The sequence below is a fragment of the Nicotiana sylvestris genome, chromosome 1 (genome assembly GCF_000393655.2).
Source record: "Nicotiana sylvestris chromosome 1, ASM39365v2, whole genome shotgun sequence".
Classification (NCBI taxonomy): domain Eukaryota; kingdom Viridiplantae; phylum Streptophyta; class Magnoliopsida; order Solanales; family Solanaceae; genus Nicotiana; species Nicotiana sylvestris.
This window is the reverse complement of record NC_091057.1, coordinates 17,002,888-17,021,084: the sequence shown is the minus strand read 5'-3', so window position 1 is coordinate 17,021,084 and position 18,197 is coordinate 17,002,888. Positions and strand designations below refer to the sequence as shown.

Below are 18,197 nucleotides of genomic sequence, written 5' to 3'. Positions count from 1 at the left end.
AGACACAGTCAATATTATTTTGGAAAGTTTGCGCAATATCGGTGGCAGACTGCATAAAGTTTCCACTTAATAATGAAATGACAAGTTGCAAAATTTTCTTCCAAGATCCATGTATATACATTCATCATTTAATGGAAAGTCTTAGTAGAGCGTGTAAAGTTAAAATGGGGTGGTATCACATGGAATATATAACTATTGAATAAATAATTTGTAGTTAAATAAAGGTGTCTAGGCTGCAATGGTGATCACGTGCTTGATGTATGATTAAACCAATCTCAAACATTCAATCCATAGAAAGGTTCAAACTCTGAAAATTTTCACTCACTTTAATTCATAAAATCATATAACAAAGTTTTAAGTATTTATTAAAGCCTCGTGCAAAGAGGTGGTAAAGTTAGTTCTGCTTGTGATTCACATCAATTTGTCACGATCCAATTTAGGATTGTGACCGGCGCTTAGGAGCAAGTGCTCCCAAGTAAGCTTAATCGGAAATTTTACAAAAAATCGAACAGAGTTTCCCCTGTTTTTGGACCATCCCAAAAATTTTCATGTCTCAAATCAACAACCAAACATCCTAATATCATATCAAACAATTGACAACTTGTCAATTAACCAATACAAGTCTCCACCATAACTAAACCACTAACTAACCACCAGAAATAATAATTTATCTCCAACTTTGATAAATGAGAACGATACTTAACATAAGACTATAATAACAAAAAAATACTCATGACACTAAAATAATGACTATGGAGCGACTCTAAGAGTTCATTGAAAAGATCAGGACAATAAATAAAATCTCTGCCCACGCGAACAAGTGTGAGGCTCACCGAGAAATATCAACCTGTGCGCTCGAATTAACAAAATCCTTGCCTGCGTGAACTGCTGTCTCTGTAAAAAAAATATTAGCGGGGAATGAGTCGCTAGCTCAGTGAGTAATAACACTTGACCACAACCGTTTTTATTGGAGACAAGTCAAAAAATATGCTAGTATCTCAAACAGAATATAACATAAAAATGCCCTTCAGAAACAATAATAAATTTTCATTCTCATCATGCTCTTCTTCTTCTTGTAGTATAATACAAATAATAATTTAGTAATAAGCTCGGTAATCACTGTACAATATCAATATTCACATTTGGGAGGTTTCAATGAACGGATCATGTAATCGGTATAACTGTGGACTTCTTCGCAAGAAGTCAAATATAACGGTAGTCCCTACTCGAGGGAAATCGGTAACGGTATGCTAGTTCTACCTTCTCACTAGCGAGAGCTATAACGGTAATCTGTAATTACAAGGTGCACCAGGTCTAACGAACCCGCCGTTAGCTACGGGATCCTTCAATGTGTACTCCCATTTATATTTGTCTCTGTAATCCGTATATACTCATCGAAAATATTTTAAACCAATATGGGGCATTTCGGTTCTTACCAAATCATATAATTTCTTTTTGATAACAGTAAATTCAAGTAACGGTAAAACTGATCTAGTGACAACGAAAATATTTAAAACACGGTAATCTTCTCAAATAACTATTTCGGTATCATATCGAGTAAAAGACTTGTCCCACATGCAACTCAAAATAATCGGTAACATATTCATATTAAAAATCATGTGTAAATCATGCAAGTTATGAAAACACAAATTGCAGTAAGATTACTACTCACAGTACTCGTGCCGAAATACCAAATGCTTCACCTCGAGCAATTCGTACAAATTCCTCCAATCAATCTATAATTACATAATATCGATCTCACGTTAATTTTCTTATTTAGGCTAATCCATAGCTATTTTAGAAAACCCAATCATCGAGATTCATGTTTGAATCTTAATTTGTGGATTTATTTTTACCCATGCTATGAGTAATTTAAATTAGTCAAAAAATCTTGTAAATAAAAAGGTATTTATATTTAATCATAGAACTAGTCCATAATTCTATCAATTTCAAACTATTTAATATAACTTATTCCTCTAGAAGTAGACCTATCATTGCTTAAACCAAACCCTTATAGCCTTGTTATTTCCATAGTAATTATATATTTTTTTTTATATACAAGAAGGTTGATATTGAATTCCTTTGTACCACATAAAATTGCATAAATATAGTGAAATAATTCAACAAATGAGGAGAAGAAGTTAACCTCTTGAGTCGAAGGAGAGTTTTAATATATTCAATTTCAACTCTCAATTTTTCTTAAGGCCTTTACCCAAAGCTTTCTTCTTCTTCTTTTCTCTTTTCCCCTTTTTCTTTCTCTGTTTGTTTCTCTTTTTTTTTTGTTTGCTTGCGTTTTGCTTTCTGCGGCTTTTGCTTCAGAAAGCTTTTGAAAGCTTTGTTTAACCCCTTTTTTTCATTCTTTTCTAATGGGCTTCGACCCTTGTTTTAAATCTCCCCCCATTTATCTATTTGTTTAGTTTTTTTATAGATAGTTTCTTATATTATTATTATTATTATTATTATTATTATTATTATTATTATTATTATTTTGCTAATGACCAATACACCCTTATTAAAATATAGAGTATTACATCCTCCCCACCTTAAGAAATTCGGTCCCTGAATTTAACTCAAGTTCGTACCTGTAGACTGAACAAATGAGGATACTTCGCTTGCATATCTTTTTCTACTTCCCAAGTAGCTTCTTCAATGGTATGATTTCTCCACAAAACTTTAACGAACATAATTTCTCTTGACCGTAGGTTTCTTACTTGTCTATCAACAATTGCCATCGGTTCCTCCTCGTAAGACAACTTTTCATCAAGTGGTATAGTAGGGGCTTCAATTATCTGAGATGAGTCTGATATACATTTCCTTAACATCGAGATATGAAAAACTAGATGAATAAAGGACAACTCAGGAGGAAGTGCCAAACGATAAGCCACAGCTCCTACTCGGTCTAGTATCTCATACAGTCCTATAAACTTGTGGCTCAGCTTGCCTCTTTTCCCAAATCGCATCACACCTTTCATGGGAGAGACTCGTAAGAACACTTTATCTCCAATTGTGAACACTAAATCTCTTCTTCTCTTATCAGCATAAGACTTTTGTCTACTTTGAGCTGTAAGCAATCTCTGTCTGATCAACTGGACTTTGTCCATAGCTTCTTGTACTAAGTCGGGTCCCAATAAGTTAGTCTCACCAGCTTCAAACCATCCGATAGAAGAACGACATCTTCTACCATATAATGCTTCGTACGATGCCATTTGAATACTGGACTGAAAGCTATTGTTGTAAGCAAATTCATCTAAAGGTAGGTAAGTGTCCCAACTTCTTCCAAACTCATGAATGCAAGCTCTCAACATATCCACCAAGGTCTGTACAATATATTCGGACTTTGCGTTTGTGGGTGATAAAACTAGTACTAAGATCTACTCATGTGCCCAACGTCTAGTGAAAAGATTTCCAAGTCGTGAAGTGAATTGTGATCCTCTATCAGAGATGATGGACAATAGAGCTCTATTGAGTCAGATAAATTTTCCGTTCATGTATATCTGTGCATATTTTTCCTTACTATAAGAGTTTTGACTAGCAAGAAATGTGCCTACTACATAAGCCAATTTACAACTTTCCCACATATAATCATACCTCTAATTGTTTAGATAATTCAGACATATATGTATTGTAATTCTATTGCATTTCTACTTCAGAATCTTGTGTTGTTGTAGTAGGCATGTGAGTCGCAAGGGCTTGCCTTAGCATGCCGACATGTCAAATAGTTAGAAACAAAGTTAACAAATTATATTTTTTTCTTTTCTAACCAATCCATTTTTTTTCCTAGTCATATTGCATCTTATATACTTGCGATATATAGTGTATCTAGAGTTGTGAGCTCCATCACAAATAACTTGTCTCAACCCATATATGTTTGCTACACATAATTGATTATCTCGTCAGACAATACCATCATTATTAATAGTTATATCCTCGCTTTTACTAGCAAAAACTAATCTTGGTACTTGAACAATCGCTCATCCTCGTATTGACTAGCCTTTATGCACTCTACATCAGTCTGGACCAATAGCCAATAATGTCTTTGATTTTTTTTTCACACTGAGTGTACCTTCTAGTCTATGCGCATCTTTGTACAGAAGTATCTTAAGGAACTATATGCGCCAAATTACCCATATTTTTATTTTTTATTTTTTATTTTTTTGCATAAGCCATAATATTTTATATTTCCCATACAATACAAAATAGTACAGTTATATCTTCAGTAATTCCCTCCATCGGCATTGATAAATATTTATATTTGTTGTGATTTTAAATGTGCTTCAGGCTCTTGTACTATGTATAAATCTCTTAGGTTTCTTCGTATAAATAGTATCTCTATATCCTAAATGGAAATACCATTGTGTCCGTCTCCAACTCATGAGTGGCATCATCCAACTTGCGCTTCTTCAACTTTATTGAACATAAGTTATTACACAACTATTATGCATGAGAAAATATCCTAATCCTACCCTCGAAGTATCACAGAACATCGTGAATCCTCTAGAGCCTACTGGAATAAGGATAACACGGGTATGGTTGTCAAATATGCCTTGGGCTTTTGGAATCTCGTCTTACATTCCTACATTTACTGAAATTTGGTGACTTTCTATGTTAACTTGGTGAGTAGTGGTGCTATTCTAGAGGAATCCTATACAAATAATGCTTGTAGTAGCCTGTCAAGCCCAATAAAAAAAAATCAATCTCTTTAGGAGAAATGAGTCTCAGCCATTTAGGAAGTGCTTCTATCTTCTCAGAATCTACCATCTTTTCATTCTTAGATATCATGTGTCCTATGAACACCACCGAGTGTAGCTAAAGTTCACACTTCAAAAACTTGGTGAAAAGCTAATTTTTCTTCGACAGTATCTATAACACAGTTTTTTTTGCCAAGTAATTCTTCGTGTTCTTTCTAGCTACAAGAATATACTAAATATCATAAATAAATACCATGATACTTTTTTTTTCTTCTAAAAACAACTTGAACACCATATTCATTATATCTATAAATGCGGCTAGAGAATTGGCCAGTCCGAAAGGCATCACAAGTAACTCATAATATTTGTACTGAGTTCTAGAGGCTTACATCAAAATATCTTCATTTCTTATTCTAAGCTGATGATAACCAGACTAAAGATCAATCTTTTAAAAGTGGGAGGATCCTTGTAACTAATCAAACAAGTCATCTATACGAGACAATGAGTACATATTGCATATTGTTATCTTAGTCAATTGTATGTAGTCGATTTACATTCTTACGGACCTATTCCCTCTCTCTCTTTTTTTCCAATAATATTGGTGCTTTCCATGGTGAAACACTCGGTATGATAAAACTCTTATTCAATAGGTTTTGCAATTGTTCACTTAGCTCTCTCGACTCTGTTAGTTCCATATGATATAGTTTGTATGTCAGGTGCCAGCTCAATATCAAAGTCTATTTATAATATTGGAGGTAGTCCTAGTAAATCCTTAGGAATACATTAGAGAATCTCTCATTATGATACTTCTTCTTTTTTCTCAAACTAAGTGTTTCTTCTCTTGTGTCCCTTACCGTATCTATGAGATCCAAACAACCTTTCTTCTTTAACCGTTAAGTCTTCAAAATATATAATTTGCTCATCTCTAAAACCTATAATCCCTTTTTTTGGGACAAAACTATAATCCCTTTTCTGGACAAAACTAGCTTTTAAAGTTCACCAAACCTAATAGTCTTTCCATTGTAATCGAGGGTAGCATGGTAAGAAGATAATTAATCCATAGCCATCTGTACGTTAGAGTCAACCATATCAAGTACAACTTGGTTAGCTAGGGTTTCCTTCTCTTAACTTGAATCTTAAAGGTTTTAAACATATGTCTAACTACTATAGATTTTCCACAGATGTGGCAACCCGAAAAGGATCGCTTATTATCTGATAGCGTTCTTGATTTTTAAATCTTCGATTCATGCTAAAATCCATACTAAAAGATATTCTAATCTCGATCTTCTTATGTGAGTTTTTGCATGCCTATCATGTCCATATTTTCAATCTTTCTGGTAAGTGCAACTGCTATAAAATAGGTTTAAGTCTTCAATCTTCATATATGTAGTTACTACCTTGTTTAAACAATTGACGAACCTTTCAACACGCCTCTAAACTTAAGATGTTACTTGCGTATCCAGCTGAGAAAGTTTGGTGTTATATGTAAGTATACCCAACGTCTAAATCAATTACTTAAATGATCTAGCAGGCAAGTTCACGTCACAAACTGTCAAAAAGGAAGTGATTCATAAACACTTTAGTGAAATTATTCTCAATTTAGTTGTGTTGCTCTTGTAGGCATCTCTAAGAGTATAGTAGCATTTCATGTATTTGCCATGTTCTCTAGTCTTAAAGTTGCCTGTTCCATAGACCTCTTCATGAAATATCTTATAGCTCATAATGTGGTAAGTGTTCTACTAAAACCTTTAAGGATCCTTTGAACTATCAGAAATAGTAACTTAGTAGTTTCAACTTTAGAAACTTTATTAAGAATATTTTTTTGTTCCCCATAATCTTCTAGGTGCATGAGGACTTTAGAGCCCCTATTCTGTTGCTCATTCTTCTCATGTTTATCTATTATATCCATAGAGATCTCTTTTTTCTTCTTTTTCATGGAGGTAAGTACATTTTATGATAGCACTCCTCTATCGCTGTAGTGGTGGACTAGTATAAATTTTCGAAATAGACTCTATTACGCATCTTACCAGAAAGTACCTCATATGGAACAATTAACCTTTCACTGGTCTTGTATAATACTTATGTAGCATTTCTTTGCTCGGAGATGGCTGCATGTCCATTGGCGAAATTTGACATCTTTGAAGTTTGAACCTCTAGCCAAATTCTATTATAGGGTAATTGGTCCGAGCCATGCGCGAATAGGATAAGTAATGATAGATTCAGTTATCTGACTCTAATCGCCACACACGTACGGAGGAATAAGAAAGAAAGACAAGACACATCCTATCATGCCCTCGCAGAATCACGATTATGGGAATGGCCGGCTACATAACCATAATTGAGATTCTACTACCGACGTGTGCTCCATTAGCCACAAGAATAACCTAGTGCTCTGATACCAACTTTGTCACGACCCAATTTAGGATTGTGACCGGCGCTTAGGAGCAAGTGCTCCCAAGTAAGCCTCATCGAAAATTTTACAAAAAATCGGACAGAGTTTCTCCTGTTTTTGGACCATCCCAAAAATTTTCCTGTCTCAAATCAACAACCAAACATCCTAATATCATACCAAACAATTGAAAACTTGTCAATTAACCAATACAAGTCTCCACCATAACTAAACCACCAACTAACCACCAGAAATACCAATTTATCTCCAACTTTGATAAATGAGAACGATACTCAACATAAGACTATAATAACAAAAGAATACTCATGACACTAAAATAATGACTATGGAGCGACTCTAAGAGTTCAATGAAAAGACCATAACAATAAATAAAATCTTTGCCCCCGCGAACAAGTGCGAGGCTCACCGAGAAATATCAACATGTGCGCTCTAATTAACAAAATCCTTGCCTCCATGAACTGCTGTCTCTGTAAAAAAAATTAGCGGTGAATGAGTCGCTAGCTCAGTGAGTAATAACACTTAACCACAACCGTTTTTATTGGAGACAAGTCAGAAAACATGCTAGTATCTCAAACAGAAGATAACATAAAAATGCCCTTCAGAAACAATAATAAATTTTCAGTCTCATCATGTTCTTCTTGTAGTATAATACAAATAATAATTTAGTAATAAGCTCGGTAATCACTGTACGATATCAATATTCACATTTGGGAGGTTTCAATGAACAGATCATGTAATCGGTATAACTGTGGACTTCTTCGCAAAAAAGTCAAATATAACGGTAGTCCCTACTCGAGGGAAATTGGTAACGGTATGCTAGTTCTACCTTCCCACTAGCGAGGGCTATAAAGATAATCTGTAATTTCAAGGTGCACCAGGTCTAACGAACCCGCCGTTAGCTACGGGATCCTTCAATGTGTACTCCCATTTATATTTGTCTCTGTAATCCGTATATACTCATCAAAAATATTTTAAACCAATATAGGGCATTTCGGTTCTTACCAAATCATATAATTTCTTTTCGATAACAGTAAATTCAAGTAACGGTAAAACAGATCTAGTGACAACGAAAATATTTAAAACACGGTAATCTTTTCAAATAACTATTTCGGTATCATATCGAGTAAAAGACTTGTCCCACATGCAACTCAAAATAATCGGTAACATATTCATATTAAAAATCATGTGTAAATCATGCAAGTTATGAAAACACAAATTGCAGTAAGATTACTACTCACAGTACTCGTGCCGAAATACCAAATGCTTCACCTCGAGCAATTCGTACAAATTCCTCCAATCAATCTATAATTACATAATATCGATCTCACGTTAATTTTCTTATTTAGGCTAATCCATAGCTATTTTAGAAAACCCAATCATCGAGATTCATGTTTGAATCTTAATTTGTGGATTTATATTTACTCATGCTATGAGTAATTTAAATTAGTCAAAAAATCTTGTAAATAAAAAGGTATTTATATTTAATCATAGAACTAGTCCATAATTCTATCAATTTCAAACTATTTAATATAATTTATTCCTCTAGAAGTAGACCTATCATTGCTTAAACCAAACCCTTATAGCCTTGTTATTTCCATAGTATATATATTTCTTTTTATATACAAGAAGGTCGATATTGAATTCCTTTGTACCACATGAAATTGCATAAATATAGTGAAATAATTCAACAGATGAGGAGAAGAAATTAACGTTTTGAGTCGAAGGAGAGCTTTAATATATTCAATTTCAACTCTCAATTCTTCTTAAGGCCTTTACCCAAAGCTTTCTTCTTCTTCTTTTCTCTTTTCCCCTTTTCCTTTCTCTGTTTGTTTTTTTTTTTTTTTTTGCTTGCGTTTTGCTTTCTGCGGCTTTTGCTTCAGAAAGCTTTTGAAAGCTTTGTTTAACCCCTTTTTTTTCATTCTTTTCTAATGGGCTTCGGCCCTTGTTTTAAATTCCCTCTCCCCTTTTTTTTTGTTTATTTGTTTAGTTTTTTTTATAGATAGTTTCTTATATTATTATTATTATTATTATTTTGCTAATGACCAATACACCCTTGTTAAAATATAAAGTATTACACAATTAATAGGTGGGAGGTGAAAGATAAGGCAAGTGAGTGAATTCGTGAGGTGGAAATTAATCCACAGGCTCTTCTCTTCTCCAAACTCCCTCCCCCTCTCTCATGAATATGGCAGATATACTGATGGTGTAATAAATATTTTTATAAGTGTAATTTAACATATTATAAGAGTAAATATTTGTTTTATTTTTCAGATTATTAATTCTACTTATTATGAATAATTAAGTGCAATTACTTTTCAAGTAAATATATATAGTGGAGGTCCGACCGACTGATGTTGAAGAATCAACGGGTGAGTTGTGGTTAGGGGTGAAATACCACTCGCACCTAGAGCTAGTTGGTTCTCCCCGAAGTGCGTTAAGGCGCATTACTTGATTGGACATCCAGGGGTAAAACACGATTTCGGTGCGTGTATATATATATATATATGTTATATCCTCTTCTCCAATAGTTACTCCGGAAATTCCCATCTTCTTATCCACAAGTAAATTCATCATCTTATTTTTTTTTATTTTTAATTTCCAATTGTCAAGATAGTTTGTTGCTGAATTTTGTCAGGTTTCTGGAGGTGGACCCAAGGATTGATAATTCACCAATGTAATGATTTTGCATGAATTTATGTACTATTAGAGTTTTCGAGTCTCTTTTTCTTTCTTTCTAAAATACAATGGAGGAAAAAGAAAACAACCAGGTATATCCACACACATCTATATATTTTGGTACTTTTTCAATGTCAACATTTTTCATAACTTGTATCTCTTCCTTTGACATATCAATACACTTCAACTCACCATGTTGTTTCACTTTGAACATGAAATATTTCTGCAGCCTTATTTGCCTACAATTTTCCCAAGTCTTAACCATCAAAATCCAGAGATGGTTAATGAAGAAGCAATGATGGTGTCACAAATTGAAGAGAAGTTTATAGAGTTTAGCGATAAAGTAGAGAATGCTGCACAACTAAGGTTTCTTATTGGTGAAAATCTTGAAAATGGCAAAGCAAATGAAAACAAGAAGAAGAGGAAAAGAACAAGAATCAAGAGTAATGAGGAAGTTGAGAATCAAAGAATGACACATATTGAAGTGGAGAGGAATAGAAGGAAGCAAATGAATGAGCATCTTCTTGTCTTGAGGTCTCTTATGCCAAGTTCCTATGTACAAAGGGTATTAAAACTCGCTTTGTTTCATTTTATATGATACCATCTTTCTATATTAGAATTTTTTTAGTTCACATTAAACTTATCGTTTACTCTTAATGACATGTAATTATATGCATATATATAAACGTGCATGTTTAAATGAAAAAGCACTATCTCGTTGAAAGGTTCTGTACATCTGCCATTTCTCAACGCAGTTCTTTAGACAAAGAGACCACTATTTTAAGGGTATTTTTGATGTGTCAAAAATTTCTTTCTTAAATTCCGTACATAGTGCGAAGACAACCATATTATGTAGATATGAGAAGAAAAAAGCAAATTTTGACATGTTTTTTTTGTTTGGAATTTTTCTAGGGAGATCAAGCTTCAATTATTGGTGGAGCAATAGAATTTGTGAGAGAATTAGAGCAACTTTTACAATGCCTTGAATCACAAAAGAGAAGGAAACTCTATGGAGATGATTCATTATTAATGGAAATTCAAAATCCACCATTCTTTGCTCCTTTACCTCTTGCAAATGAATTATATGAAGGTGGAATTCAAGAAGATATAGCTGAAATCAAGTCATGTTTGGCTGATGTTGAAGTGAAACTACTAGGTTTTAATGCAATAATCAAGATATTGTCAAAAAGAAGGCCAGGCCAACTCATTACCACCATTTCTGCATTAGAAGATTTGCAGCTTAATATTATTCATACAAATATTACCACCATTGAACAAACTGTTCTATATTCTTTCAATGTTAAGGTACGCCATTATGTTGAATTATATGACCACCTCATTTGAAAGTTCGAATGGTTAAAGAGAGAATACCTTTTTATTTACTTAAAAGTAATTAAGTTATGTGAATTGACGGTATATAAACAAAATAACATTATACAATAATGGGTATAGCTCTTACTTGCAATTTGCGAGCTTGATATGGTAACTTGAAAAATAAAATAATAAACTATTGTAGTTGATTAAATTAATAGTAATAGTGATAGTACAAAATTTTATAGAATGTCAATGTGTTATATTTTCTGATATTGTTCTGATTTTTGTTTGTGTAGATTTCTGGAGAAACAAAGCTTACAGCTGATGGTATAGCAAATTTGGTCCAGCAAATATTCAGTTTTATTCATGCAAACAATGCCATATGAAATATACCTAATTTACCCTGTACTCTTGTATCATAGCAATTCTTGTTTAATCTTGGATTTTGAGCTCTTAATTAGTGACTTCGTACATATTCTTGATCATTCAAATAAAAGATCTGCATAAATTCATGTGTATTTAATTTGCGATAAACTATATATTTACTGATTTTGTACCTTTATGAGCTCATAATTTTATTTTTATTTTTTGTCAAATACTGTCTTTAGTAACTAATGGTAAACTATTTGACTGCAACTGTCATCATGTGTTCTTTGTTTCTCTATCATACATGAGCACAAGCTCTCTGTTGCGTCTAACGACCATTCATTATAGCGTAAGATACAAAAAGGCATAATACATCGACAAAAAGGCATAATACACTCCCTCTTAAGTTTGTTTCATTCGGAACATTTTAACCGGGCACTTAGGGTCGTTTGTTTGGAAAATAAGTTATCCCATAATTAATTATTTCGGGATTAGTTATTTCACTCTTCCATAGGGTTAAAAAATACTACAATCCCGGGATAACTAATTTCGAAATTAGTTATACCATGATTTTATCTCAGCCAAACATAGAATAAACTCATCTCAAATTTAATCCCGAGATTAATTATACCTTATCCCTCATACCAAACGGGCCCTTGGTGTATCATTTAGATACAAAATGCTGACATACTAAGGAGAGCCATGGCACGACATTAGGTATTTCTGTCGTGTAATTAAGAGGTCACAAGTAAGTCGGGAAAAAGAACATCTTGCAGAAATATAAGGGAAGATTGTGCACAATTGTCTCAAGGGATCAATTCTTCCTCAAATCTTGCATATATGGTATGAGCTTAGTGCACCAAAATGCTCTTTTGTGTGTCAATATACAGTGGCAAGTGAGATATACTAAAAGACTAGCTATAGCCTATTTGACCAAGCTTCTTTTTGGCCAAAAGTATTTTTTTTTGTTGCCAAAAATACTTTTTGCCAAAAATTGAGGTGTTTGGCCAAGCTTTTGGAAGGAAAAAAGTACTTTTGAGGAGAAGTAGAAGCAGTTTTGGAGAAGCAGAAAAAAATAGTTTCTCTCCAAAAACACTTTTTTGAAAGCACTTTTGAGAAAAATACACTTAGAAGCAGTTTTTTAAAGCTTGGCCAAACACTAATTGCTACTCAGAAGTGCTTTTCAAACTAATTAGCCAAACACAAACTGCTTCTCACTAAAAGTGCTTTTGAGAAAAGCACTTTTGAAAAAAACACTTCTCAAAATAAACTGATTTTTACCAAACGGGCTATAGAAAAGCAAAGGTTTCTTAGCTTCCCCATGCCAAAAGTACAATTGCAAAGGTTACTATCAACATATTGCAGGTAAAGAGAAATGCTAAAGAAAGGATCTTTAATGGAAAAATAGTTACTCACTCGGTGTCATTTTATGTGACATACTTTCGTTATTTTGTTAAATAATGACATATTTTATATGAAAACATTTAACTTTAAACTTCTATTTTATTAATTTTACTGTTAATGAGAAGTTTTTATATCCTCGTAAATGTTATGGAATGTTTAATCAAAATTCAATCGTAGCCGAGTGCAATTATGTGACTTAGGGAAGGTCAACGTGCATATGCACTGCCAAATTGTACCTTTGTTTTCAGATGGGATTGACTTTGTCAGGTCTAAATCTTGGAAGTATTAGGCTGTCATTGAATGCTAGCAAATTCTCTTTAATTTTAGTAGGGTCACTTGTCCTAAGAGTTTGGATAAATTAATTTGGTCTTTTTATCATGCACCATTTATTTATTTTTGTTTCTTTTAGGGTTTGCAGTTTTGATTCATGCGCGCATGCTAAAGAATGGCATTGTGGGGTTTGGATTTTGACTCGTATTCTTGTCTGTAAATGCATCAAGAAGATCCACAACTGTCCAATCATTTGCTTTTGAAATGCAAAGTAAATGTAATTTCTAAATGTTTATAAATTAGAAAAAGATTTATAAATGTTTTTAAAATTTGAATTGATCCAATCCAATTTAAAATCAGATAATTGGTTAAATCACATTGGTAAACTTGGTGCATGTGTCGTCTGGCGCGGCCTTCCCGTTAGTCACTCTCATGACTACATAAAACGTCTAAATTGGAAAAAACTTCGCCATTTAATTGGAATCAACGAGCACATGGCAATATGACTTTTCATTTGTTTTAGGTGAATTGTTGAGCGTGTATTATTCCTCTTTACCATCAAACAACTATTGTCCTTCCTCGACCTTAAAGAGAAGGTGAATCTACTGGTTATGACAACACTGTTGCATTAGGAGAGGAGACGAGGAGGAGCTTGAGATCACATTTGGATATTAAAAGTAACATGTTAGAGATTGGTAAGGTAATTGGACAAGTACGTTTTTAAGAGAATTCAACCACCAAGGATGTAAAAATCCAGGTTATCAAGTATAAATATTGTGTAAATATTAAGATGGATGAAATAGTTATATGATCCATTCTACTGTAAAATAAATTAGAGCTACCAACTTTCCCTTTCTCCCTACACTTCCTCTCCTCTTCGGCCCCTCCCTCCCCCCCTCTCACCCCAAGAAGAAGTCGTTCTTACCATGATGAATATGATCTCTTTACTATTTATTAACCAGAGTTCAGATTTGAGGCATGAAAATAAAAAAATTCTGATAGAAAGCATTTTATCTTTTAATGCACTTTACTCAACGTGAATCTTAATTAGACGGAATCTCCAAAGTGTTTGACCAAAAAGTATGAACCTTTGATTAAACTAATTAACTAAAAAGATAAGAGATTAATTCTAGAATAATTCCAGGTCTAAAATCGGCCTAAGTGGATTAGTAGGATAATGTCGGAACATAATTAATGCAATGAGTATTAAATGTTCAAGGTCAATACCGAGATGGGAATAACAAACATTAAATAACAATAAATGGCACTAAATGTAAATAAGGAGAATGATTCACCCAATATTGAATAAAGTGGATGATTCTTCTTTCTGACAATGATGTATGACAAATAACTATTAGAATATTGGAGACTTTCTCGGATATGATGTACAAATATATAGAATAATCAACAAAATGAATCTCTTTAGAAAGGTGGTGTTTGTATTTATTTAGAGAGTTTGCTTTTCAAGAGAGTTCTTATCAGAATCAATAATACATGCCTTTCACCTTATCTCTCTCCCTATTTATATGGGACATGCCCCTAATCAACCCTAAAAGTACAAGTACAAAGAATATTCAGTGGAATATTCTCCTAAAGATCATATTACAAAACTAGTCGTTACTATTATTCTTGGTATTCGAACTTGGTCATGATTGACTGCTCGACGGTGAATCCATCAGTCGTTAGTCGACCTCAGCTAAATTACTTCTAATGATACCTCTTCGTGCCGAAGCCAGATTTTAACCCATACAGTTAGTCCTTCCGCTTATCGAGGTTGTCTTTCGGACGACCTCGGTGAGCGAACTTCAATAGTCGTAGACTCATAGTTGTGAGATTTAGGTGGGCAGGTTGAGCAGTAACGATCATGGCGAGGTGATAATGTAGCGCTTAGTGAGCCACAACTTACCGTTACGTCGGTTCAGAATGACGTCATGACATCATGCGTCATTATTATGCATTTTTATGCATCACTTCGTTTCCTGCGCCTCTGCCGTTTTGATATTTGTGTATCGATGCTTTGTATTCTCGATTAAGGTGCATGGATTTCTTATAAATACGGATATAAATTCTCTATTTGATCCTTTATGTTTTCAAACATTCGAACCTTTAGATGTTTCTTTCTTTTTCTCAGTGTTCTTGCATCCCTATTTTTCCTGGTTTCAGCAATTTCTGCCATTCTCACCTATGTGTTTGTAATTCTTTCGCATATACACAGCCAAAGATGGTTTGTCACGACCCTAAATCCGAACCCGGTCGTGATGGCGCCTCTCGCGAAGACAAAGCCAGCCAATTAAACCCAATTCCCTTTTTAAATAGTTAAATAACATAAAATAGTCTAAAACATGATATAGCAATACTAAGTAGCGGATAATGCCAATAAAGCGCGAAAGTACAACCCAACACAGCCCTAACTGGGGTGTCACTAGTCATGAGCATCTATAAGTCATAATACAAGTCTGCTAAGTCTATAAGCTAGTACAAATGTCTGGAAAGAGATAGAGATGATAAAGAAGTAGAGACACGGGGCTGCGGACGTCAACAACTACATCGTAATCTCCGAAAGCCCGCCTGAAGCTGGAGGTATCAGCACTCGGGAGCAGTACCAACAACACTTGAATCTGCACACAGGGGTGCAGGGAGTAAAATGAGTACTCCAACTCAGTGAGTAACAAATGTAAATAACGACTGAAGGTAAGAAATCACATAAGGCACAAAACATTCTATAATAAAGCAGTAATACCATTTAAAATCAGTAAATTAGTGAAAGATAGATAGAATCCTTTAACTCAAATGTACTGCTTCATGAAAAGCCTTTTTAAATGTTTAAGCAGGAAATGGACAATCAATTATGAAAAGTAAACACATAAAGGCACGCTGCTCGGGCACAATATCAACAATCCGCCCCTTGGGCAATATCTCAGAACAGTACTAGCCCCTTGGTCTATCACATAGAACAATACCAGCCCTTCGGGCTCAATCTCATATCACAATGGGTACCCGCGCTCACTGGGGGTGTGCAGACTCCTAGAGGGGTCCCTTACGGCCCAAGCGCAATAACATGCCATCTCGTGGCATCAAATCTAGGCCCTCGGCCTCATATCAATCAAGCCACCTCGTGGCGTACATATCTCAGGCCCTCAGCCTCAAATCAGTATCAGTGTTTCCTCACAACATAGGCCCTCGGCTTTACTCAGTCAAAAATTCTCACAAGCCCCTCGGGCAATAGTAAAACAGTGTTTCTCAGCCCAAACATCATTTAAAATATCATTTAAGTATTAAAATTGAGTAAACATGATTGAGTAGTAAAACAGTGGAAAATAACATGACTGAGTTCAAGTATAAATTCAAAACATTGAGGAAATATCAATAAAAATCCTCGAAGGGTTCAAGTAGTTGGCACTAGACCCAAATATGGCATTCAACCCAAATAATGATTACAGCAAATAGTTTTCAATCAAATACGTGGTAAAATCATCAATCGAGACGGACCAAGTCACGATCCCCATTAGTGCATGACCCCACGCTCGTCATCAAGCGTGTGCCTCACCTCAATATAGCATTACGATGTGCAATCCGGGGTTTCAAACCCTCAGAACATCATTTACAATCATTACTCACCTCGAACCGGCTAAATCTCTAGCTCGCGATGCCTTTGCCTCTCGAATCGGCCTCCATGCGTGTCGAATCTATCCAAAATCAGAACGAGTATGTCAACATATGCTAAGGGAATAAAGCCCAAGCGAAAACAATCAACAAAGGGCACTAATCCCGAAATTACCAAAACCCGACCCCCGAGCCTACTTCTCGAAAATCAGATTTTTTTAAATCAATAAGTTCCTCATCTCCCCACGAGTCTATGCATATCAAGAATATGAAAATCGTAGTTCAAAAGACCCCTCAAATCCTCATTTTAAGGCCTCTTAAACTCAAACCCTAATCCCCCATTTTTAGCCCTTTAATTCCTTTAATTACAACCTTAATCCATGAAATACTACCATAGAAATGTGTTTTAGGTCCAAAATCCTTACCTTAACGAAGTTCCCTTGAAATCTCCCTTCTAAATCGTCCAAAAGCTCTCAAGCCGAAGTTAAAATTGTGAAAACCTTCCAAAAATCGTGAAGGCAAGCTCATATACATTCTGCCCAGGCATTGTCACATCTGTGACTCACTAACTGCTTCTGCGGTACCGCATTTGCGGTCAAACCTCCACTTCTGCGGAAATTCATTAATCCAGCCTAAACCGCATCTGCGGTCCAATCGCCGCATCTGCGGCTCCGCTGGTGCGGCCCCCATAACACATCTGCAGTTCCATACATCCCTCAGCCTTTCCAATTCTGCGACACACTCAACGCACCTATGACACCGCACCTGCGGTCCCCAAATCGCAGGTGCGAAAACACAAGAAGCAGCAAACTTCAGCAGCTGCAACAACCTTCCACTTCTCTGTTAACCACCCGAAATCATCCCGAGGCCCCCTAGGACCTCAACCAAAAGCACAAACATAACCAAATACCTTATTCAAACTTGTTCAAATCATCAAAACACCTCAAACAATATTAAATCACCCAAAACACATCGGATTCAAGCCAAACTTTCTAAAATCATCCAAATTATGCTTTCGATCAAAAACCCAACCGAACCATGTCCGAATGACCTAAAATTTTACACACACATCCAAAATAACACGACGAAGCTATTGCAACTCTCGGAATTCTATTCCGACCCCTATATCAAAATCTCGTCTATCAACCGGAAATCGCCAAAATATCAACTTCGCCAATTCAAGCCTAATTCTACTCCGAACCTCCAAAACCCATTCCGATCACACTCCTAAGTCATAAATCTCCTCCCGAAGCTAATCGAACCATCAGAACTCACATCCGAGCCCTCTAACACATAAGTTAGCATCCGGTTGTCTTTTCCAACTTAAGCCTTCTTAAAAGAGACTAAGTGTCTCAAACCTTATCAAAACCACTCTGGACTCGATCCGATCAACCTGATACCATAAAAAATGGATAACGAAGCATAAAAAAGCAAAAATGGGGAAAACGAAGCGGTAATTCATGAGA

General features: G+C 35.0%; 2 protein-coding genes across 6 annotated transcripts; one reads left to right on the top strand and one right to left on the bottom strand.

Moving 5' to 3' along the window:
• Nucleotides 1-2,570: 2,570 nt before the first annotated feature.
• LOC104216225 (uncharacterized) lies at nucleotides 2,571-3,305 on the bottom strand. The gene has a single exon (XM_009766232.2). It carries the CDS (start codon nucleotides 3,303-3,305, stop codon nucleotides 2,571-2,573), a length of 735 nt encoding a protein of 244 aa, XP_009764534.2.
• A 5,944-nt stretch (nucleotides 3,306-9,249) lies between these two features.
• On the top strand, nucleotides 9,250-11,611 carry LOC104216222 (transcription factor FAMA-like). 5 transcript variants are annotated; one of them, XM_070158472.1, is made up of 5 exons: nucleotides 9,250-9,564; nucleotides 9,734-9,866; nucleotides 10,004-10,339; nucleotides 10,687-11,079; nucleotides 11,385-11,611. In XM_070158472.1, the coding sequence occupies exons 2-5, from the start codon at nucleotides 9,843-9,845 to the stop codon at nucleotides 11,472-11,474; spliced, it is 843 nt and encodes a 280-aa protein (XP_070014573.1). In that variant the 5' UTR covers nucleotides 9,250-9,564; nucleotides 9,734-9,842; the 3' UTR covers nucleotides 11,475-11,611. The 5 variants fall into 5 exon arrangements, with proteins under 5 accessions (XP_070014573.1, XP_009764529.1, XP_009764530.1 ...); XM_009766227.2 differs by having other exon boundaries at nucleotides 9,250-9,580; XM_009766228.2 differs by lacking the exon at nucleotides 9,250-9,564 and adding an exon at nucleotides 9,630-9,659.
• The last annotated feature ends 6,586 nt before the right edge of the window (nucleotides 11,612-18,197 follow it).